Genomic DNA, 25,536 nt, shown 5'->3' with positions numbered 1-25,536 from the left:
AGAAATTGCTCTAGACATAACCACTGGAATGGCAGAATCTATTAAAAACCTAAAAAAAAAAAAGCTAACTAGGCTTTTATAAGCAAAGATCCGATCTGCTTTCAGTGTTTGGTGAAATACAGGCGAAGTTACGGTCGTGTGCTTAGTTTTTAAAGAACAACATAAATGCACTGGAGTTGTGATCATTTGATAAACATATTGATGCCAATATATTTTTGCCTAAATGCAATAAACTCACCAGTAAGTGATGCAAGTTGACAATGGGAGGTAAAAAGAGTATCTTGCGGATGTTGGTGGGAGGCAAAGGGGAAACAGCTAGCGTTCATAATGCCTAGTGAATTCCTGTGTATTTGAAATGTCAAAGAAAATGTGATGTGTTTCTCTAAATTGTGTCTCTCTCTACATGTATAAATGAACAGACGCAGATAGAGCTCAAAAACATGGCATGGATGAATTTATCTCTTCCAACCCCTGTAACTTTGACCACGCTTCCCTCTTTGAGATGGTGCAACGCCTTACTTTGGATCACAGACTTAATGATTCCTATTCTTGCCTGGCAAGTATATTCTTTGGTCTACAGTAATTTAAACGTGATTAACATTTTTTTTAAATACAGTATTTCTCTACCTTTATATGAGAGCCTCTTTAACAATTGCACATGTGTTCTTGATTTCCTGGGTTGAGATAGTTTTACTTACCAAAGAAAGAAGACAGAGCGAGAGGCAGTTATCAGTAGAGATGGATCCAAATCCCCAGCCTCCCCGTCTAAGCTTCCCCCTTTTCAGCTGCTACATGAGAAATATTCCCAGGAGGGTAATCGAGTTTGGCACCTGCTTGTGGAGAACTTGTAAAAATTGCCTCGGTTTCGTAGACTTTAAGATTCCCCCTCCCTCCCCTTCTCAGATGATAAGACCCTGTACTTTGGTCTCAGGAATGAATGTGGGGTTTGTTGGGGTTTTTTTGTTTGTGTTTATTTTTCAAAAATCAAAACGATTTGTAAATAAACTTCACTTCACTTTTCAGAAGCTAAACTGGTTTGGATTTGTTTGTTTGGATGGCTTCTTGTGATCCATAGCCTTCAAAGCATTTTTCACCCTTTGGGGGAATTTTTTCTGGTGCTTTAGACATTTGGAAGTCCAGCTTTCCCACAAGAACATCATCATTTCTTGAAATCCTGCTCTGAGCCTAGATTTAAATCATTTAAATTCAAGGGACAACTATTATGTCTTTTTAAAAATTCTGTCTTTATTGGATTCCTGAAGATATATTTGGGGCTTTACACTTATCAGATTCAGAAGCCTAAAAAAGACCCAGTTTATTTCCTTCTATAAACCATCAATTGTGTCTTCATTTCTTAAAGGTAAATGATATGATTCCCAGCCTATAGATGGGAAAGATGAGGGGAAATAATTAAATGGCTTTACCCAGAATCAAACCCTCATTCCTGACTCTGCACGCTAAGGTTAATATGTCTGTATACTGTCATGTTATATAATTTACTGACGGTAACACATTATTGATGGTAATGTAAATATAATGAAAATGTGTTTCTTTCCCATGACACGCTATTTCTTAAGTCTATTCTTACTACTTTTTATTTTAAATTCCGGTTTTTTCCTGTAATCAGAAGCCAAACTATTAAAAATAGTAGATAAAATAGTCATAAAAACAGAAACAGGATTATATGGAATAATTTATTAATCTGCGACTCATAAAAGATTCATTGATGATCTCGGGTTTAGAATCACTTCATCAGAAGAATCTGAACTTTGCCAAATTGGAAAACACATCACTTTGACTTAAAAAAAAAAAAAAAAAAAAAAGCTTACCTTGCATTGCAAGGCAATTTTTCCCAAATGTGTTTCCTATGATTATGTGATTATTCACGTAATTATAAGTTATATTCATGAAAGTTGTAAAAATATGCCACTGAGCTTAAATCATTCCCTTTTATGTATAATTCCTATTCTCTTGAAGAATTTTTTCAAGGTGTATTATTTTCAAGACTTTTTTCACATCATCATTTTTTAAAACAATTTTCTTTTTCACCAAGAAATTTGTCACTAAGTACAGCTAGTAGACGGCCCCAAAAAAATTAAACCAGAAGTCAAATTTTGAAACTTGCTTCGTATTAATCATGTATAGGCTTAAAAATATGCTCCAAAATCCACAATTAATTATGAATAGTGTAAAATCGTTTCCTTCTGCATGTGTACACCTGTATCTATTAATCATTTTCCCAAAATTTCAGAAAATAACAGCAATTAAAAGGACCTTATCTCCTGCCTCTATATATTTCATTTTCTCATTATTACAATCTTTTTTTTTTTTCAGTTAGTTTTGGAGACCGACCAGCAGGGATACATAAATTTTTCTGTGTCTTCAACTGAGTTCCTAATTGATATTTCTTCAACTCTTTTCAAAGCAGCTATTTTGGCATCTACAAAAGACTTGGTGTCATCTGAGTCGTAGAAAATATATTTTAATCTTTCACAGCAGTGTTGTTTCTAAGATTTAGCATTTGGGGTAGCAGATGGAGTGGCAAAGAAGTTGCCTATAGGGGCAGCCCACTGCCTCAACTACTCTCCCGCCCTTCGCAGTAACTTATAATTTGAAATAGGAAAGATGCCGTCTTTCGCTGGATGCATTGCTAAGCTGCGTGTTGTCAATTGAAGATTCCCCAGATCCCTGATACAAGATCAGAGTATTGCAGAGGCCTCCCTCTCTGCGCTTCTGTGGCCTACCCCTGCCCCATCACTGGCTCCTTTTACCTTTTCTCTCCCAAGGAGGAGTGATATTCGAACAACTTAGAGAGGACCCTCAAAGTAAAATTAGATTTATTATATTTAAAATAATTCTAAATTCCTGGCTTACAAGGTACCTCCTAAGCTGGTTCACAGGTTGCCCCCAGCTAACAAAAAGTTCACTTGATGCCACTTCACTTTTACGAAAGACCTATGTTCGTAGGTTTGTTTTCAACCTACGTTGTAGTTGTTTTCGAAAACCAAAAGAAATCCAAAGAGGATTTTCACTTTCACAAAATGATTATTGCTTCTTTACTTTATACCATTTTCGCTTTCTGAAAGGTTTCACAGGAACATTCCTTTTTCTGATACTGAGGGAAACCTGTATTTTTTAAAAATTTTTATTTATTTATTTCTATTTTTGCTTCAGAGAGGTACCAAGACCGATTCATAAATCAAATCAAAACTGATTTGATTTCAGGCTTGGCTGTCAGCTGACCTTGAGCAGGTGACCTTGAGCGGGTCACTCAGCCTTCCCAAGTGTCTGTTTTTTCAAGTGCATCATGGAAGCACTGATTTCCATGCCAGCATGCATCCCAACTGCTCTGAATCAATGATTCCATCCAGATTCTCTTTTATAGCAGCATTTCATCTGGTCATACAGCAAGCAAATAAATAATAAGAAAACACATAATTGCCAAGGGAAAAATAAAACAAAATGCTAGGCATGGGCCCAAGAAGTACCTTGGAGTTTAATTGTATCATGTCTGATTCATAACCTGAAATATTGCTCTCAGTATCTTCATTACAAAATTTTAAAAAGCTTTTCTTTCAAAACGAAAGAATGTATGGAGTCCTAAAATGTATGTAGACCAATCCTAACATTGTCAATGCTTCCGAGTAGGAAAAGCAGAAGATGTGTTTTAAGCCATAGGTACTTCTGTTTGGTTGTGTTATTTCTGAGTCCCTGAACAGCCCCGATTTCCATTTCCTCATCTATGAGATGGAGATAAACCTGTCCTGCCTACCGCACACGATTGCTGTGGGGTGCTAGAGGAATTTCTTTGTCAAGTGTAAAGCACAATGCCAATTTAAGATGTCATGTTCCTATTTTCTTTTATCAGTGACCAAAATCTCACCCTGTCCCCACCCCAATGTTCTTGGAAGGTGTACAGTTCAGTGTCAGAGCAGCGAGTGAGGTCGTGTTTCTGGAATCATGGCGTCTGTTAATCCAGACTCCACCACTTACTAGCTCTGGGATGCTAGGAAATTCCATGTCCTCCCTTGAGTTACCCACCCATTTGACAGGGGTAACAGGGCGTACCCCACAGGGCTGTCACACACAGGTTGAAGCTGCCAGCACACACGCAGGACGGTTAGCACGGTGACTGGGACTTTAGAAGAAATCAGTAAGTGTTGGCTCTGGAAATTTTTAAACCCCCTTCTCGAGTTACTCCCAAATGTCACAGGTCTCCAAAGCAAAACAAAACACAAAACAGCAGCAACAACAAAAAAACCTGTATTTAAAAGAAAGTCTCTCCTTTATTCCCCAAACAGGGCTGGTTCAGTCCCGGCCAGGTGTTTGTCCTAGACGAGTATTGTGCCCGAAATGGAGTCCGAGGGTGTCACCGACATCTCTGCTACCTCAGAGACTTGCTAGAACGGGCAGAAAATGGCGCCATGATTGACCCTACCCTCCTTCACTACAGCTTTGCCTTCTGTGCATCCCATGTCCACGGGAACAGGTAAGCACTTGTATTCCTCAAAAAAAAAAGAAAAGACCTTTTTTTTTAAGGCATTGGCAATGGTGTATGACTTGTCCTGCTTTTAGTATTATCTCAAACTCTATATCCATTCCCATTCCTTCTGTAGCGTGCACGCGCGTGCACACACACACACACATACACACACACGCACAAGAACACACAGTACTTAGTTTCTTCTTTCAAGAAGCTTAAAAGAAATGTTGAACAGGACTTCTAGCATGTCTCTGAAGGCAGAACAATCTAGGTTCAAATCATGGTTCCTCCATTTACTAGCAGAGGTGCTGGGTGGTAATGAAACTGTACATGCCCCAGTTCTCTAAACAGAAGGGACAGTGTCCCCATGGGGTGGTTGAGGAGATGCAAGCGGACTCAGCACAGTGCCTGGAACATGGCAAGAGCATCATAAATGTTTACCTTTGTTGCCATTATCATTCATTCCATCAGTGTTTAATGATTATTTACTGAGTGCCAGGTGCTCTGTACATGACCAGCCGTACATGGTGAGCAAAACAAGGCAAGAAGCAAGGGCAGGGTTACAGGGAGATTGATGCTCTGAAGAAAAGGAGTAATATTCCATACTAGCATTTAATAAAGGAGCACAGCTCAGACGGCATGTGAGGACGGCAGGGAGGGTGTCCCTGAGGAAGAGATGTTGGGCTGAGAAGTGAAGCACGTGTAGGAGTTGAGTGCTTCCAGGCAAAAGGAGCAGCGTGTACAAATGCCCTGCAGAAGGAGAAAGCCAAGCACACTTCAAGAGCTGAAAGAAGCTAGGTGAAGCTGGAAGGCAAAGATAATCATCACACTTACAGTTTAACCAGAGAGCTGGGAGGAACTTCAGAGATCACAGTGTAACCAACCCCCTCATTTTATAGGTTTTCTAGACAAGACCAGAACATCAGTTCTCCTAACTCCATACTAAGTACTCTCTTTCTTTAGACGTTGCCCAGCTCCTGGAGGAAAAGATCCATGTTCTGAATAATGCAAAGCGGCAAATAATTTAAGAACATTACCATTTGGCTCTGAAGACATGGAATAAATTTCCACATTGCCACAGCCAGTTTACTATCCCAATGTATGTAGCCTCACGTTGCTGCAAAGACAAGCCTGCGTTCCTTCAAGCCCCTCAACCGATAGCCAGGAAAGGCACGTCCAGGAAAAGCTAGGTAGCATCCGAACCCCGACAAAGTTGGTGCTGTGTTTATTTTAAGTCAGACCGTCAGTTATCTTCATCTTCACAAGCTAGATGACTCTGAAATATCTGTGGGATCTGTTCTGTGCTTTTCTTCTCTCTAGTGCTGGGAGATTTTTTGAGATCCAACTTCAACATTTAGAACTAGGTAACAATAGCATTGTAGGTTTGCATATTTAACAGGCAACAGGGTGTTCAACACCTCCCATTGTTATAAGGTTTGCTAGCCCAGCACATGACCTTTTATTTATATAAAAAATATTTATGAAAACTCTGATACCTGGGGAGTATCTGTGCATAACTCTGCTTTTTATAAATATGTACACTTTGATGACTATCTGTTACAGCCTCTTGGACTGAGTTCTTTAAAGAGAGAGAGAGAAGTTGCATTATATTCTCTGGGTTGTCACACTGTATTCTACATATGTTACTGAATAAGAAAGTGTTATAAAATAATGAAGTGTTTTTGTAAACTCCCTGGTAAACATCATCATGAATTATGATACACATTGTCTGGATTTCATATTGTAAGACTGCCACTTGATTCACAGTTAGGTTTATACATCTTGTCATGGAAACAGTTTTGGATTTCTTATTTTCTTTTCAGTTCCGATTTTCCTTATGCAAGTTTGCATCTTTTTTTTTTTTTGCTTATTATTTTAGTTTGAATGCATTTGCTCTTGCTGTTTGATGCATCCTTCTTTTTCTGTCTTTTGTTTGTGCATGTATGTGTGCTCTTGATTCTCCTGTGGCTGGCCACACTCTGTGCATGCCCCATGCGACCACCCCCTCTCCAAAGTCAACAAATGCATGCATATCTTAGTGGGCTGCCACCAAATACAGACCCTGAAGGGAGCAAAACTCCCTCCCCGTCTGAACCAGAGGCTAAAAAAGATACCAAAAAGGAATCCAAAAAAAGAAAAGATTACAAAGCCCAGACAAATCCAGAGCCCAAAAGGTAAGAAGGTAACGTGCGTGTTGGCTTATGTTTTGCAATGTGTGTGCCATTTCCCCCCATCCACACCATGACTTTCACCTTAGCAAACAGCAAGCTTTGTGTATTTCTGAAGTCTCCATTCCTTTTAGGGGTTTAAAAGGTGCACTTTAAAAGAAAACCACAGCAATGGGAAAAATACCAAGTATTAGGACTGAATTGAGGCAGGTGTTTAGCGACTCTTAGAACATATTCATATTGAAAAAACTGAGTAGTGTGTAAACAGAATCATGAATCAGATTGGTTTTTTAGTGGCATCTAGTTAAGGGCCTGGTACCTTACCGAGTCATTCAAAATAAGCAACCCGTGCTTCGTAATTTTGAAATTATGTTTAAGGAACAAACAGAATGGATTGTCATAAGATGGGTCTATACATTTATAGTAACTACATCATTTTTAGCAAACCATTCTCAGTTCCACATTGATCTTATGAAACAAAGCTATCTTTAGATAATGACTTATAATAACACAAAGCAAAACCTACCACTAAGTGAATGGCTCTTAGTAGAACCACTTATATAATGAGATCACCTTGAAACCACTTTCAAGTTCTAAAATTGTATTTATCCTCTTCTGTTTTCTTTGTCCTGTAGGGCTGCTCTCATTGTGAATTGATAAAAATGCCAAATTGGTGGCTTTCCCCCCATTTAATAGACTTACAGTTATTTCCAGTGTTATCCTTATGTCCTTCTCCACCTTCCCTACCCTCACCACAAGTTAATCTTGTCGTTAAGTTTTGTTGTTGTGGTTTTGAAACTGATATTATGACCTGGCATTGCCAAGAGACACAAAGTTAACAAGCAGGTATGTTTTTTGCTCGCAGTATGAATTTCTTCACTAGAATATTTCTAAGTCCGGAAGTATATACAGTTCACTTGTAGGCAGACTGAATGAAAATACTTGCTTCACTTCCTAGAGAATGTGGCAGGCTGTCAATTAACATGTCCCGGTCTGATAGGGAAGGTCAAAAAAAGCCCTCATTCCATGTGTACACCTACTTTTCAAACTTGCGGCATGTAAGGATGGAGATGCAATCAAGTTTCTGTTTGTGTTTCCCTAGCGAGCGTTAGACTGCAAAGCAATGGTAGCTTGCAGCCAATGAGAAAGCACACAGAGAATGTAGTAGGTACCTGAAGAAGCCTCTCTGGGTGCTGTCCAAGGTGCTGAGTGATCAGCACTGAAGCAGAAAGTAAACCACCACACTTGATTGAGCCTGCCTTGTGCCATGAAAAACTATCCAAAAGGATCTTGAATGGCACTTCTTTGATGAGCTTATGTGTGCTCCGGGGCCTGTGTATATATTGCATGTTTTAATGCAGATGGAATCATAATATTAAATATCAGTCATGTATCGTTCTGCATTTATCCTTTTATACATTCCATCTCATTTGCTGCAGCATTTTCAGCTTATTTTTTACATCCATTTTGCAGAGGAAGAAACTGAATGTCTACAAATTTAAGTGGCAAACTCAGATATTCTGAGTCCAAAGCTCTTCCTCTTTGCACTACATCAGCAATGTGTGGAGATTCTAAAGATCTAAGTTTAGAGTCTGTTCTGCATAAATCCAGAATTATCGTATCTTAATTCTCTGCCTCAGTTTTCTCATCTGCAAAATGAGCATGTAGTATCATAGCACATCTAATATCCTGTCAAACTCTAAAATTATCTAATATAGATTATAATAACAAATTAAATAAGCCATTCTCATATTCCATAAATAAAGTTTAATTAAATCAAGGATAATTGCTGCCATTTAATAAGTGCTTGCTCTGTGCCAGGGACTGTGTGAAGTGTTGTTTAGATTTATTATCTCATTTTATCCTTGTTACATCTGAGTGAAATACTATTAGTTTTATCTAACAGATGAGGAGTTTGAGGTTTAGATAAGTAAGTTCAGTCACTTACTCTGTTGCAAACAAGTGCGTGGTCCTAATTCAAAATGGATAGTCTGACTTTGAAGCTTGCATTTGTGTATGGTGTAAGATGCTAAATACAGCTATTTGATAGGAGTTTCAGCATATCCAGGCTGGAGACTATAACAATCATCTGAATTAATTGAAGAGTTTTCTATTTTTGTCCTAAAGATGTCCAAAATCAATATGGCTTACCTAGTAATTTTGGCCTTGTGAAGAAAGCCACAGTATATCTGGAGTTTTAGACTACATAAATGCAAAGTCTCCTTTGAACATGAATTAACAACCTTTGGGTATGGAGAAACCATTTTCCCAACCTTTTTTTACTAGGATGAACACTATTTTCATGTGGAGATGTTATCTATTCTTTGGCCCAAATTGAGAAGGCAGTCATGACTCATGGGAACACATTGCCCTTTAATTTAATATAACTGAACCATAGAAGCCATTCCTGTTGTCATTTCCCAAGCAGCTTCAGGTTGAGTAAAGTATAGCTTTTTACCTGATCATTCACTTATTACCTGTTAATAACGCAGCATACCCAAAGGTGAAGGGAGAGCCTTTCCCTGCTGCAGTTGGAAACCATTTATGGCCACTCAGCTGCTGATGACTCAGGTTCGCCCACTTTCTCTGGAAGCTTGAGCCACATCTTTGTGAAAAACTATGCCTATGTGAATCTTCAGCATCGAATCAAAAGTAGACACATCTAGCCAATCAGGAAGATGGCTGCTACTTATAATTCCAGGCATTGGAAGATATGGAACCATCCACATGTTTGGCATCTTTTAGAATAGTGGCTTTTGACTGAGGGCAGGTGGAAAGGTGATCCTTTATCCCAGGGGACATTTGACAATGTCTGGAGACATTTTTGATTGTCACCTAGGGAAGGGGTAGTACTGTTGTCACTTGTGAGTAGAGGCCAGGAATGTTTCTAAATAGCTGACAAGGCACAGGATGGCCCTCTGCAAACAGTCCAGAAAATCAAACTCCCAGGTGATGGGCTGAAATTTCCCCTTTTTACTTGGATTTTTTGTTTCTTTTACGCAAACTCTTCCTGTGTCTAAAGGCATAAGAGTTGCCGCCCCTGATTTTCACCTTGTACAGTAGTTCTCACCCTGTAGCATGCATATAAATCACACATGGAGCTTGTTAAAATGGAGAGCACTAGATCCCATCCTCAGATAATTTGATTCAGCAAGTCTTAGATGGAGCTGGGCTTCTGTGCTTTTAATCAGTTTCTCCCCAGGTAATTCTAAGGCATTTGGTCTTTAGATCTCACTTAGTTAAGGCCTTTGTTGTCAAACTTGGCTATACATTGAAATCCCTTGGAGAGCCTAAAAAAAGCTGATGCCTTAGCCCCACCCACAGAGGATCTGACTTAATTAATCTGGGGTGTGGCGAAGTATCACGTTTTAAAAATCTCCCCCAGCGATTCAATTATGTAGAAATGTTTAGGAACCACTGCTGGAGGGAACATTAGTTTGGACCAGTTCTTTAAAAACTGGAGCCCATTTTCTTAGAGAGGGAAAGAGAAAGAAAATGTGAGTATGTTCATCTGGCTGCACTTGGCGATCGTAAAACCCACAGATGTAAATTTCTATATCTTCTAATTTTTAAATCAGCTCCTAAGGTTGCAGTACTTAATTTTCACCATAATATTTTTAGTATTCTTTCTAGATGACATTTAGATTAGCATCACTTTGGTCACTGTCCCGCAGTGACAAGGCAATCAAACAGCTCCGATGATTGCAAGTTGCGTCAATGTTCTTTGGATCCCTTTATTATTGGGATTGGAAATTTTTCTCATTTACATTATTATTTAACATTTCTTGAATGCCAGTGCTGCTCCTCACATATGGCCTGTGTAGAAAGTACATTGTATCAGCAATTAACAAATCCATAATGCCAAACGCCCCAATCCAAAGTAAGCTGCATAGATTAATGAGTCTGCAAGCAGATGTAAGAGAGCATGAGTTCTAAAACTCTTTGAAAATGCATCCCAGGATTCTTTTGGGAGAGGTATCTGGAGCCACTTTGCTGCTTCTGTACAGGGACTGTGTGATTCTTCGGGTTAGATTTGAGGTACTAAACAATCAGATGAACTCCTTTTTCTCCTCTGTTGCTCTACCAGTGTCCCTAAGGCAGTGAGCAATCCCATCCATCCACTTTCGCCAAGCAGACCCATGGGAGCTGTCCTTGATTCCTCCTTCTCCCTCAGCACCTCACAAGGATTCAGTTACTATGTCCCACCAATGCGCTTAAGTATCTCTTAAGTTCATCCGGTTCTCCTTTTCTTCAATGCCAGTTCCGAATTCAAGTGTCTGTCTTCTCTCCCCTAGACCACAGCAACCGCTTTGTTGACCATGTCCTTGCCCCAGTGTCAGTCCCTCACTCCCAACCCATGTTGCATGATGTTTTCTTTCTTTCCTTTTTTTGTGAATGCCTACCTAGAAGTAAATCCATAATTTCTGCACATATAAATGTCTCTCTTTAATCCAATCTCACCTTTCTCTCCCTTCTTTCCCTTTCTCCTTTCTCTCCCTTCCTCCTCCTGTCTGTCACACATGTATACTCCTTATGATATTATACCTCGTGCCTTTTAACTCCCTGTTTCAAAAAGAGGGAGAGAGGACTGTGTAGCAGGGATAGTTCTGGTTTACCAACCTCTGAATATGTGAGCAGCAGGCGGGCGTGAATGGGGGATGACATGGGCCCTAAATTCTTGATATAATATTACACACTTACACATGACATTAGTGTACTTAGGGATATGTGTCTGGTTGGCCTTCCAGTTTTGAGCAGCTGTTGGCCTTGCGTATAACTGAGTCATGCTCTCTAAATCTAAAGCAGCAGCTTCACCAAGTGGAAGTACTTGTAGGAGAAGGAGTGGGAAGAAATCCAAGCACATTGCAAGTAAAAGTCTGCATCTCAAGGAGGAATTCTTTTTAGGTTATTCTAAATTCTAACCCATGTGACTCCATCCCTAAAGGAAAATTTCCCCATGAGAACAGCAGATTTTCCAACTCAGACGTAAAATCTTGTAAAATATGTTGAACTGAATTATCTATCCCATCAGAGCAATCTTTCTGTCCCACGGCAAATCATCAAGTCATATGAATTTCCCTTCCCCAATTTCAACATGTGTCCTCACCATGTTCATTGAAACATATTTTCAGATGCCATACCCTTTCCATGATGAGTGTGATACCAAAATGCCATACATCTTACTGGTCTGACCACTCAACAGTCTATACATAGGGATTTAAGGGTAGAATCTAAAACCTACTTGTCTCTGTTTGTCTAGAAACAAAGAAACCCATTTCTTCCCTTTTTCCTCAAAGAGAAAAATCTATGTGGCACCAATTTTGGAAGTTGGCCCTTCTCTGAGGAAAGAAATACATGCTTTCCTCCAATGCACACATTTTATGTGACTTTTGTAGTCACCTCTTGGGTTCTCCTTTCAGCACCTGGACCAAGCCTGATACCCTTTAAGTAGTGTCCTTACATCAATAGCATCCATGTTCTTTGAGATTTGATCTGTAGAGAGAGACTTCAGTCACCTCCATCTTTATAGAGAGCAAAGAGATTTTTCTGATATTTTTGGGTTTTAGCTACATATTAGAAAAACAGAAAACAAGTCAGAGGAGACCTCACTGATAAATTTTTGCCCCCTCCGAGCCTTGTTGTTTTTTTTTTTTTTCCAGATTAATAACACCCAACCTCAAGAAGCTTCAATGCCTTCAACTGTAAGGTTATAGAAACTGCTTGTTATTGCTTCCTCTAGTAGTCTTTGTGATACAAACACTTTGATATATTTGTTTTAGCAGTGTGTCTGAGCCCCAGGGCATCAGGGCATAATTAGAAAAGGGGCTTGGGCTGGAGGAAGAGGAGAGGAAGGGTAAAGGCTGGGCTTTCATAATGAAGCGGTGACTATTGGATGTGAGAGTCCTAATTACAGTGTATAATTAATCTAGAGATTACACACAAGGAGCAAGCAGGGATGTCTCTTTTTGAGACGATAATGCTGTGGTGTTATCTTGAATTTGTAGTTACTAGCCACTGGAAAGAGACAAAGGAAAGTATCTCACTCTACGATTAAACTGAAAGGTATCATTCCAAAAAGTTTTAAGGATAAAGAGTTGCTGGAGGAAATCAGTTTAAAAAGAGAGAGAGAGGTTAACAGAGTGTTTGGTCTGCTGTATGTAGGGAGCATCGCAAGAAACATCTAAGATATCCTGTCCCACTCTGGCCCTTTAATCTCTCATGTTTCTGGGCTGGAACAATTTAGTAGCAAGTAGGATTCAGTTATCATGCTTGTTTAAGGACATTTTCAGGGATCCATAATGCGGTCTGCAGGCATGCATCCATTTGGAGAGAGAGAGTATATCATGTTTACGGTGCCTGCACCAGCATATGTGGACATTTGCATTTGGAGAGAAAGTATATTCCCACTTCAGCTGGAGTTTTACCCCTTGTTGGTAGTGATTGGAGCTTAAAGCTGGCTGTATGCAGAGAAGTGGACCAGACACTCTTCTGTCTTCGAACCCATACATTTTTTTTCACACCTGGGTTCTACACTTGATCACTAAACAGATGCAATATGAGCTTTGAATGAATCTAGTCATCTGACCTTCTTGAAAAGAGAGCTAAGCTTCCAAACAGGGGGTTCGTGGCGGAACTTTCAACACAATGTGGAGAACTGTGTAAGCACGGTAACAGGATGCTTGCAATCTGTGTGCTCACCTGGGTGTGTGGGGACAATTTAACGACCCAAGGAGACAAGTTCGCTTTCACCAAACACATTGCCGCTTGATTTCTTTGACTAGATTATTCACGCCTAATTTCAAATATCAAAATAAAATGTTTCACATTAAAAACCTAGTTCTTAATCATATTAGACTCTCCTATAATAGTCATCCATTAACAAGCTCTAGCTCAGCAGCATTTGGGGAAACTGAGAACAATCTGCATATCTAGTAACTGGAAAGATGGGCAGCTGGGTTATGATAGTTTCAGTCTGAAAAAAAAAAAGAAAGACACAACTCTAGATAAATTATTATTTGTGACATGGCTCAAGATGGGAGAGTGTGAGGAGAGTGAAGGTGACAGAACTGGTACTGACCACGGTGACAAGGACTTGAAGAGCAGCTGACGTGACATCTTTCCTATCGCGCTGCCGAAAATGTCAACTTTGTGAAAGACAGTGAGAAAATGGTTTGCCGAAAACTTGAAAGGTGGATTCCAGAGATGCCTGCTGTGTCAGATGTGATATAGTCTGTTGTGGCCATAGAGACCCACTTCTTGGGGCAGTGGTGGCCTGCAGGTGGGAGGGCTCCCTGTCCCTCATGGGGCTCCACAAATGACTACATTGGTCCTGCACCCTGTCTCAAGTTTGCAGGGCCATGATATACAAGAAGTGAGTTGTTAGCCAGTGTGCAGTTAGGTGGACCCAGAGGCCCAGGACTACATTTCCTTGTCGGTGTGTGTGTGTGTGTGTGTGTGTGTGTGTGTGTGATCTTCAATCTAGGTTCAAAGGCATCAAACACTTCTATGTAATGTACATATCCCCTCCTTCTATGAAAAAGGAGGAGATAGTGCTTTATGAACTCACATCAGTATAAGTAATAAAAATTAAGTCTGGATCATCTAAGTTTTTCAGGTGAAAACTGGAATGATGGAAGCTACAGAGGGGCACATGGGTGGCTTAATTGGTTAAGCATCCGACTTTGGCTGAGGTCATGATCTCACAATCTGTGAGTTCAAGCTCCACATTGGGCTCTGTGCTGACAGCTCAGAGCCTGGAGCCTGCTTCAGATTCTGTGTCTCCCTCCTCCCCTCCCCCATTTGCATTCAAAAATAAACAAACATTAAAAAGAAAAAGAAAAAGGAAGATACAGAAAAGTAGGAAACAGGACAAAACTGTAGTTCTCAACCCTTGACAGCCCATTAGAATAACCTGGGAAGCTTTAAAAGTGACAGTGTCTAGGCCCCCCTGCAGATGAATTGAATCAGAGTTTGAAGATGAGACTTTCATAGCTCTCATATCATTCCAAAGTACAGCCAAAGATTAGGTACTACTGACCTGTGAGGACAGTGTGTCTGGTCAGGGCACAGCTGCTAAGGTGAGCAAATTCCACTTGTTCCTTCTATCATTGTATTATTTACTCAACATAAAGGTTCCAGAAAAGTGTGTCCAATTGGCTGAGCTTAGGTCATAGTCAAGCTTAGATCCACAGTGTCCATGAAAGGGAGGAACTGGCTTGTGGGAAGGTCCTTGGTATAAATAGCAGGAAACAGGACCCCAGTTTGCCATTTCTCCCAAGAATACCACAGTGTGGCCAAGGTCATTTTTCCAAAGGACGTTCAGGTGTTAAGAAGTGACAGTGGATGCCAAGAAGCTAGAAAACAAGAAGGCAAAAAATGCACTCTTCAGGACACAGGAGGATGAGAGATTCAGGGTTCCTATAAACACATGTTCTGAGTAAAGATGCATCTCAACCTGGGATTTGCTAGCTTGGAATTTAAAATCCAGCTTGATCCCTCTTCTCTTGTTCTTTGTGACTCCTAAAGTGTTAAAAGTATGGAGAAAGGAACAACATGCAGAGCCAGTTTTATGACACTTATAGAATCACCTCCAAATGTTTCCAGAAAAGAAAAGAACACACACACATGCGCGCGCGCACACACACACACACACACACACACACACACACACTCTCACACAAGCAGGGCTTCTAGGAGACACCAATACAGTTTCTCTACTTATTTTGCAGCCAGTACTGCTTGCGATGGGACTTTGAAACAGCACAAACACCACTTACAGAAGGGATCATAGCTTTTTTTAAAAACATTTTTTATTGTTTATTTTTGAGAGAGAGAGAGAGAGAGAGAGAGAACATGTGCATGTTTGAGAGTGGAAGGAGGAGACAGAGGGAGACACAGAATCTGAAGCAGGTTTCAGGCACCGAGCTGTTAGCACAGAACCTGATGTGGATCTCGAACTCACAAACCGTGAGATCATGACCTGAACTGAAATTGGACACTTAACCAACTGAGCCCCCCAGGTGCCCTGGGATCGTAGCTTTATAAGTGGACCCTCTTACTTGGAGAAGATCTCTGGTTCCAGACTCCCTCCAATCCAAGGGAAATTGGGAATCATGAATCGAACCTACACTTTCAACCACTGGAAGAGCCACCCAGGAGATATTTTCTTGATCTAAAGCAGAGGTTCTCAAAGTGGGCTCCTTGAACCAGCAGCATCAGAGAACATGTTAGAAATGGAAACTTTCAGCCCCGTCCTCCAGGAAATCTGAAGCATGCTCAGGTTGGAGGACCACTACTCTAGGCAAGGTATTTTATTGCTTCTGCGAGAAGTGTTCCCCAAAATATTGAGCCAGGATTTTCAGTTAGTAGCTCCATAGAAATCTATGGGAAATCAAATAGCTACGTCCTGGTTAAGGAGATTATAGGGAACCCATTACACTGATTTCTGGCCATGTTGAAAACAGCTGCCCAGTGTCTAGATAATGCGTGTTTGGGGATTGGGTCCTGCCTGTGGTCATGAATTCCTTAGACCATGTTATCTAGAGAATTGTTCTCCATCCTGCTTTAGCCATCTGCTCTTTCATAGTCTTGGGAACACCTTCATTGTTTTTGCATCCTATCTAGACTTCTTACTGGTCTGTAGCTAGCACTGTCATATTGCTCAATGTTTTCCCTATAATTTATGCCTAATAAATACAGGAACTTGAGAGCAGCTAGGGGAGACTTCCCTTAGCTTCCCTCTCACATCTCTTGACTTGTGGAGTCTTGAGTAATCCTGTCTGCTGTCCTCAGCTTTGCTGGACAAAGCCAAAAGCTGACCCCTCAACTGGGGACCCTGATGTGATAAACCAATCCCATAGGAATCTAAACCTATATAATTCACACTGACAAAGTACAGGAGTCAACAGAAAAGAAATTGATATTTGATATAATTTTCAAAACTAACGATGTGAGGGGCTCCTGGGTGGCTCAGTTGGTTGAGTGACCAACTCTTCATTTCAGCTCAGGTCACAATCTTGTGGTTTGTGAGTTCGAGACCCTCCTGGGGCTCTGAGCTGACAGTGTGGAGTCTGCTTGAGATTCTCTTTCTCTCTCTCTGCCCCGCACATGCACTCCCTCTCAAAAGAAACTTTAAAAAAATCTGAAATTTTAAAAAAAAGGATATTTTTACTTTTCAACCAATACAGCTATAAGCTGTGATCTTTAACAAAGTGTATTATTCCTGCATGTCTCTTTGTCAGTTTGTAAAATAACATCATCTCTCTCCCCAGTATCATTTCAGAGCAATTCTGGCAGTTAAGAAATTTGCATTTGATGTCAAAATCATGACTTTTTAAATCACCTATTTTTGTTGGTCAATTCTGTACTACTTTCCTTACAGACATAAAGTTAATTTCATTTATTTTGTTAAAACTGTTTGCACTGACATAAGCAATTAAGAAGCAATTTTTTAATATTTGTTTATTTATTTTAAGAAAAAGTACAAATGGGGAAGGGGAAGAGAGAGAGAGAATCCCAAGCAGGCTCTGCGCTGACAGCCCCCCGACATGGGGCTCCATCTCAAGAAGTGTAAAATCATGACCTGAGCTGAAATTAAGAGTCAGGCACTTAATGGACTGAGCCATCCAAGGGTCCCAAGAAGCAAATTTAAGGAAAGATTACAACAATAATTTTTACTTTTTTTGAATAGTGAGATTAACTGTGTTGAGAAAGTAGTCAGATGTTGTCAGGGAAGTGGACTGCTGATACCTTAAATAATCACAAGTGTGAATCATCAGAGCAAAAGGGAAAGAAACATAACCAAATTTTATGTTTGTAATAATACCCTTTGTAGCGAGGATTCACTGAGAAGACCAGACACACCCTAAATACTTAGTTTTTTATCATCTCCAGCACAAATCTAAAAGTTACTTTCCTATTGCCTAATAATTGCCTTAGAAGTCTTGCTGAGTAAGGAAGGAATGATTTTTCTTCAGGGAAATTTATCTCCTAAAAATAGCCACATGCATCTCTGGGCTGCCCATGTTAAATGCTTTTTCCTGTGATCTACAAGCCCCTTTTTGATTTGTAAATTATATTTAATAGCACTTTTCTCTGAGCTAATCCCTGCTAAGAAACAAAATACTTAAAATGGCTCCCATTTCCCCATATTGAATGTGTGTACATGCCAATCGGATAAAACAAAATCTAAATCTAAAAACCACAGCTAAAGAAAGTGATGGATTATGCACATGAGAAGTTACCACACGCAAAAAAATTACCTGTATTTTGTGGAGGCCAATGAATTCATACTGAGATCTACCTACAGATTCACATATGGACAGATTAATGTATGGACATTTCATATGTAAAAAATTTTAGATAGGGGCACCTGACTGTCACACTCAATAGAGCAAACGACTTGATCTTGAGGTTTTAGGTTCGCACCCCACGTTGGATATAGAAATTACTGAAAAAAAATCTTTGAAAAAAATGTAAATAAACTTTGTAAATTACAATTTAGGATTTATCTAGAAAATATGAAAATAAAGACATATTCATATTTCAACATCCTACCTGATATTTACTATTTGGCCTTCCTCCTTGAAGTTCAGGGGAGTGTGAAGAAATGGATTTTATAGAAGTTTACTCTTTAGGGGTGTTTTTTATAATGTGGGGGAGGGGAAGTTTTCTTGTTATTTCTTTTTTTTTTTTTCCAAGTGGGGAATTTTTAGTATTTATAAAGAAGGAAAGCTGACCAATTAACCCCTAACAGGAGGTACATTGCTGTCATTTGCCAAGTCTTTTGTGCAGTCAGACTGGTCTAGTATACAAGATTTTCCCAACTTATGCTGGATCCTTGAGAAGGCCTATAAATAAGACCATTTGTTTGGTCTCAAGATGACTTGCATTTGCAAACTGAAGAATGTTCCAATAAAGTTTCATGGTGACACACCAATCTGCAAACTGGCTCAGCCAGTAGTCAAAACAAGTCACTACGGGATCTGGGAAGCTGAAGTCTTTGAATGGGTCAGATTATCCTACGTCTAATTTGGCACAGATAAATTTGGGCTATAAATATGCAACTTCCCTTTGTATTTTCAACTTGAACCATCTAAAGCAAGTAGGAAAAATGTGTGGAAACCTAATGGTGATTTAGAAAGATGAGAATACTGGGTTTAAACTGAAATTCACTTATTTTTGCTAGGATCCTTCTTTTTATTAAGATGACCGATAGTTCACTAGCATCAAAAAGCATCATATGTGGTTTGTTCTCTTTTTCCCTGGCTTTATTGAGATATTAACATATAACCTGCATGAGTTTACAAGGTATACAAAGTGATGATTTGATATACATATATACTGTGAGATCACCATTATGACAAGGGTAGTCAACACCTACATCCCCTCACATAATTATCATTTTTTAGTGTGGGTGGTAACATTTAAGATCTACTCTCTTAACAATTTTCAAGTATATAAATACAGCACTGTTCATTGTAGTCACTGTACATTACTCATCTTATAGATGGGGGTTTGTACCCTTTAGTTAACAGCTCCCTGTTTCCCCCAGCCCTCGGGCTATGGCAACTACTATTCTACTCTTTATTCTTATGAGTATGACTTTTTCAGATTCAATGTGTGAGGGCATGAAGTATCTGTCTTTCTCTGTCTGACTTATTTCACTTAGCATAATGCCTTCAAGTTCCATCCATTTGTCTCAAAAAGCAGGATTTCCTTTCTTTTATGCCTGAATACTATTCCATCGTATAAAAAATATTCCATCATATATATATATATATATATATATATATCCATTCATTTCCTTTATCTATTTATATTTCATCATATAAAAATATTCCATCATATATATATTTATCCATTCATTTCCTTTATCCATTCATCTATCAATAGACACTTGGGTTGTTTCCATCTCTTGGCTATTGTGAATAATGTTGCAGTGAACACAGGAGTGCAGATATGTCCTCAAAATAATGATTTACTTTCCTTCAGGTATATATCCAGATGTGGAATTACTAGGTTATGTGATAGTTCTGTTTTTAATTTTTTGAGGAACCTTCATACTGTTTTCCACAGCAGCTGTACCAGTTTACATTCCCACCAACACTGCATTGAGAGTTTCTGTTTCTCCACATCCTTGCCAAACTTCTTGTCTTTTCAATATGAGCCATTCTAACTGGTGTGAAGTGATATCTCATTGTGACTTTGATTTGCATTTCCCTGATGATGAGTGATGTTTTTATGTATCTTTTGGCCTTTTGTACGTCTTCTTTGGAAGACTATTCAAGTCCATTTGTCTATTCAAGTCTCTGCCCATTTTTTAATTGAATGATTTTTAATTTCTGTTATCTTATCAGATAGACAGTTTGCCAGTATATCCTTCCATTCGATAGGTTACCTTTTTATTTTGCTGTGCAGAAATTTTTTAGTTTAATATATCCCCACTTGTCTATTTTTGCTTTGGTTGCTTCTACTTTTAGTGTCATATCCAAAAAAGTCGTTGCCAAGGCCAGTGTCAAAGAGATTTTTCCCTATGCTTTCTTCTAGAATTTTTACAGTTTCAAGTCTTATAGCTAAGTCTTTAATCCATTTTGAATTAATTTTGTGAATGGTGCAAGATAGGAGTCCAGTTTTATTATTTTGCATATGAATATCCAGTTTTCCCCAACATCACTTATTGAAGAGACTGTTCTTCCCCATTGTTTATCTTTGGCTCCCCTCTCAAAAATATTAGGTGACCATATATGCAGCGTTTGTTTCTGGGTTCTCAGTTCTGTTCTCTTGGTCTATGCATCTGTTTTCATGCCAATACCATTCTGTTTTGATTACTGTAGCTTTGCAATAAACTTTGACATCATGAATTGTGATATCTCCAACTTTGTTCTTTATTGGGATTATTTTGGCTCTTTGGGTCTTTCGTGGTTCCATACAGGTTAGGATTGTTTCTTTCTATTTTTGTAAAAAAAAAAAAAAAAATGCCCCTGGAATGTTGATAGGGATTGCACTGAATCTATAGATGGCTTGGGGAAGTATGGACATTTTAACAATACTAATGCTTCTAATCCATAAATACAGGACATCTTTCCACTTATTTATATTTTCTTTAATTTCTTTCATCACTGTCTTTTACTTTCTACAGTGTCTTATAATTTGCTTTTCACATGAGTGCTTAAGTGAATCTGAACATCTGTAATTATAAACTGGATATTGAGTCATCTAGGAACATTTAACATGAAGAAAGACATATTTACAAAGCATCTGTTTTTTTGTGGAAGTTTGTGTGCATAATTCAGGGGTCCTGAACCTAGGTGCCTATAAGAGAGATATTTAATATAATTTAGAGATGTGGACAGGTAAGTGCCTGCCCTTGCTAAAAAAGAAGTTGTTACTTGTCACTCACCAATTAATACTAATTGTTCCAAATTTTCAAAAGAATTGTGTTATAAACTTTCCCAACTCTAAAACTTGCTGGCAAATTGGGGCACCCGGGTGGCTCAGTCAGTTAAGCATCCAACTTTGGCTCAGGTCCTAATCTATTGTTCATGGTCTGAGCCCTGCATTGGGCTTTATGCTGACCATGTAGAGCCTGCTTGGGATTCTCTCTCTCTCTCCCCCTTCTCTCTGCCCCTCTCCCACACTCTAAATAAATAAATAAACTTTTTTTTTAAATGCTGGCAAATAGAGTCTGTGTGGGATTTTTCTCCCTCCCTCCGTCTCTCTGCCTCTCTCCCACACTCTACATAAATAAATAAATAAACCTTAAAAAATGATGGCAAATAGTTCAAAAATCTTAAGAAGCTATGAACCAAACAAAAGGTCTAGACACTAGACTTTCTAGCCACCAGTTTGTGCATTTTACCATTTCACAATACATGAGTGACAGCACTACAAATGTCTCCAAAAGATAACCTCAGAATACCCCATGCTCTTTAGTAGCCAGCTCTGAAAAGCAGGACTTCTAAGATCACATCGATCATTGTAATTGTTCTCCTAAAGCGGACAGTTTCCTCCTGCTGGAGATGTGATTTGATGATGTCCGTGTGTGAGGTTCCCGTCACTTCATGACATGTCTTCTTTCAGGCCTGATGGAATTGGAACCGTGACTGTTGAAGAGAAGGAACGTTTCGAAGAAATCAAAGAGAGACTCAGAGTTCTGTTGGAAAATCAGATTACACATTTTAGGTAAGGATCTGGGGTGGAGGGGCTAATTAGGAGGGGGAGACTGGGGCGGGGCAAATAAAGGACTTGACTTTCTAAAACTGTTAACCTGTCAGTGACATGTTGGATATTTAGAAAAGCTGAATGGAGGGGCACCTGGGTGGCTCAGTCAGTTGAGCATCTGACTCTTGATTTCAGCTTAGGTCATGATGCCTAGGTTGTGGGATCGAGCCCCATGTGGGGAGCATGGAGCCTGCTTGGGGTTTTCTCTATTTTTCTCTCTTTCTCTGCCTCACCTCTTCCCTCGTTCTCTCTCTCCCTCTTAAAAAAAAAAAAGTAACTGAATGAAAATGAAAACCCATAGGACAGGGTTCCATAATAGCCAGGAGACTTTGAAATCTTCAGTTCATTCTACTTCCACAAAAAGACCAGAGCCCTCCTTTTGCAAGCTGACACTGGTGATCCATTCATTTCTTAAAACGCTGTTAAAAAGTTGAATGTGATGTTTCCATGAGGTTCCTAAATCAGCGAAAAATCCTGTGAATCAGATCACATGAACAGAGAAGACAGTGGGATCCATACAAGAGTCTCCACCTTTACTCTGACCTCAGAAACAGGACTAGCTGTCTATGCAGGCAAAGAAGGAAACGTAGATCTGCCCTGGCAGATTGACTCTTCCCCACACCCTGGACGCAGCGAGCAGGTCCAAGCCTTCAGCCTTGCACAACATAGCAGCAAATTATACATTTCCAGTGCTGCACTAGTGCTTCCGGACTAGAGATCCTGAGGTAGTAACTCAAAAATAGTTAAGAACATTCATAATAATAAATAGATCCTTTTATTAAACATTTTCTATAGTCCTATAAGTCAAGATATAGCACTAACAGCTGGGTAGGTGTTAACTCAATTTTTTAATCCCCAGAACAACTTTGTAAGGTAGTTATTCTGATCCCCATTAAATAAAAAGTAAACTGAAGCTGAGAGAGTTATGGAACTGCCCCAGACCACCCAGTCAGATACATGCACAGGAGATCATTTGAATTTAAGTAGCCTCTGCTGGTCCCTCTGTACCATGAGGAACAGTGTCTCGAAGGGGCTATGACAGCCCAAAATAGTCAATGGAATTCTTAGGAGTACAGGACTTAGTTCCTTCTGTGCCATCAAAATCCTCTGGGATAAATTTTTATTGGTTATTCACTATATGCAAGATGTTTCACCGATAACAAAAGACCCAATATCAATTAAAAACCACAATCAAGGAAGGATACCTAGCAAAAGCATGAATTTGCTCAAAATACACTCCTTCATGTCCTATAGTAAATCCTTCGGAGATCTGAGTAAATATGTTAGGATTTTAGCCTGTTTCAACTAATATCTTTTTTTTTTTTTTTACCGCTGCTCTTTATAATAATATATACGGTCACACGTGAGCTAACAAATGGTTTTCCTTCACAATAGAAATCTAAACAGAGCCTTATACCATCACTCTAAATATTCTTTTCTGCTGCAGACATTTGCAGAGTCTCTCTTTAGTCATTATTCACACATACACATATATACATTATATACACACATATATGGTGTGAATTCAGATTAACATAACACAACGTGACAAAATAAAAAGCATTTTCTGTTCCTCAAAAAGAGTTGCTATAGGAATCAAATTGCAGCATATTTCATGCTGAAATGTAATGTATTTGGGCAACCTGAAGAATGTTCTCTCTTTTTTAGGTATTGCTTTCCATTTGGTCGACCTGAAGGTGCTTTGAAAGCAACTCTATCACTCCTGGAACGGGTAAGGATGGAAGTAAAAGACAGAGTACATATATGCAGACATAAACATAATTGTAATGGAATATTATGGCTGAATGACCTCGTTTGTCATTTTTCAAGGTTTCGCTTACCATTTATCAAATACCAGAATAAACGTGGGGAAACTGCCAAAATTCTAGATATTTTATCTCCAAACTCCCAAATAGTTAGCATATATTGAAGATATGTTCCTGGCCCTTCCTTGATTCATAGACAGGCTTTGCCATCCTAACTGTGCATTAGAGCTCTGTGTTCTCCTAACCATGACTTTCAATCAGTGTTAAGTCAAAGGAGGCATTCACAACTCATTTGAAACTTGAGCTCTTGAAGAAATATAAATGTGTAACACATTTGGTGGAACCATCTTAATAATGTTTTTTTCCCCACCTAAAGGTTTTGATGAAAGATATTGTTACCCCTGTACCACAAGAGGAGGTAAAAACAGTCATCCGGAAATGTCTAGAGCAGGCTGCTTTAGTCAACTATTCCCGGCTCTCAGAATATGCTAAAATCGAAGGTAAGGCTCCCTTCTGCCCCCAATTATTTCTTTAAGTTTTGGTATGCCTCCCCGGGGAAGAGTCTGTCTTTTCTAATGGGCACCAGAAAACAGTGGTCCATGTGAATATGTTAAATTGAAACCTGAAAGCACTTGAAATATGAAAGCTTCCTTGGCTGTGGCCAAATAAGTGAATCAAGAAGAGGGGCTCAGCCAACAGTCTTTGGAGGGGAAGAATGCTGAATAGAGGATGTTATCAGATAACGAAGGTCCTTTTGAGAGTCTGTGTCCGCATTAACTTTGCTCCGTGACTAATGTTTTCCTATGAAGCGGTTCTGTAGGATTGCTACCTTCTTTAAATAGAGGAAAATAAAGCACTTTGTGGTCCACTGTTGATAGCATTGGAGGTAAAACAAGAATTGAACAAAACAACATGAAGATTTTTGCTTACTCTTTCTTGCCCCTTGAAAGTATCTTTTCTTTGGGTAACATTTTCAAACATGATGGCAGGTTGGTGACAAGCTGTCTCTGATGGCTCCTGGTTTGCTTTAGATCTCATTCATTCTTGTTGCTCCAGACCTAGGATGGTTGTTACCACTCCCTCTCAAGTTTTAGGGAAGCAGGCACTGATGACCAAGTAATCACCCAAAAGGCACTTTGAGTAAACTCTACTTGAGAAGATATGGTTCTTTGGGACCTATTCATTTGCAAAGGTATTAATCACTTTTCATTGTTACCCTGTTGGCTGCTATAGGGTGATTTGAAAACCACACCCAACTTGACCAGTGGTGTAAGTGTATAAATGTGGAAGTTCTGTGTGCAAAACTCAATGTGTCCGCATTCTGGAATCTGATGTTCTCTCACATGTGAAACACCTGACTAAAACCAGCAAATGCCCATTGTCTGCCTTCAGGACTTGACTGGGGAAAAAAAAAAGACCTTATCAACCGCCAAAACCCTATCACTTACCCTGCCGAAGTCCTTGTTTCCTTAGAGAATTAGGTTAAGGTCATGTCAAATCGCAGTGTTCTGTACATTACATGTCCTCCCTCTCTCAATTTTGTCTGTCTGACAATGCAAATTGTGTACCAGTGGTAATGAATTCATTGCTATGCACCAAGGGAGAAACACTTAAGAATTGGGCACTAAAAGGATGTTTATCAACTCTTGACTTGGTAATGAGCAGCAAAAATAGAGGAACAAGAAGATCATTAAAGGGCTATATCAGCAAATAATTGTTCTAGCATTTACCTTCCCAGGACATAATGATTGGTTGTATTTGGTAAAGTCAACCAGGTACCTAATAATTCTAGGCAAGGCCATAGATGGGATGGGATCAAGAAACGTCCATTTGCCATGGCTGCTGCCTCGTAGGCCTTGGTCTAGTTGTTACTAGTCTTTCGGTAAGATCTGCTCTC

The 25,536-nt window shown here is 39.4% G+C and overlaps 1 protein-coding gene across 1 annotated transcript in view; it reads left to right on the top strand.

Moving 5' to 3' along the window:
* CADPS (calcium dependent secretion activator) overlaps positions 1-25,536 on the top strand; it is a 467,826-nt gene that overhangs the window by 325,883 nt on the left and 116,407 nt on the right. The window contains 5 exon segments of the mRNA XM_029917033.1: positions 420-556; positions 4,302-4,489; positions 21,733-21,834; positions 23,542-23,605; positions 24,016-24,139. Coding sequence (XP_029772893.1) covers positions 420-556; positions 4,302-4,489; positions 21,733-21,834; positions 23,542-23,605; positions 24,016-24,139 — 615 coding nt within the window.

This window comes from Suricata suricatta, chromosome 12 (assembly GCF_006229205.1).
Source record: "Suricata suricatta isolate VVHF042 chromosome 12, meerkat_22Aug2017_6uvM2_HiC, whole genome shotgun sequence".
In the NCBI taxonomy this organism is placed as follows: domain Eukaryota; kingdom Metazoa; phylum Chordata; class Mammalia; order Carnivora; family Herpestidae; genus Suricata; species Suricata suricatta.
The sequence above is the reverse complement of the archived record's forward strand: the minus strand, read 5'-3'. Positions and strand labels throughout refer to the sequence as shown.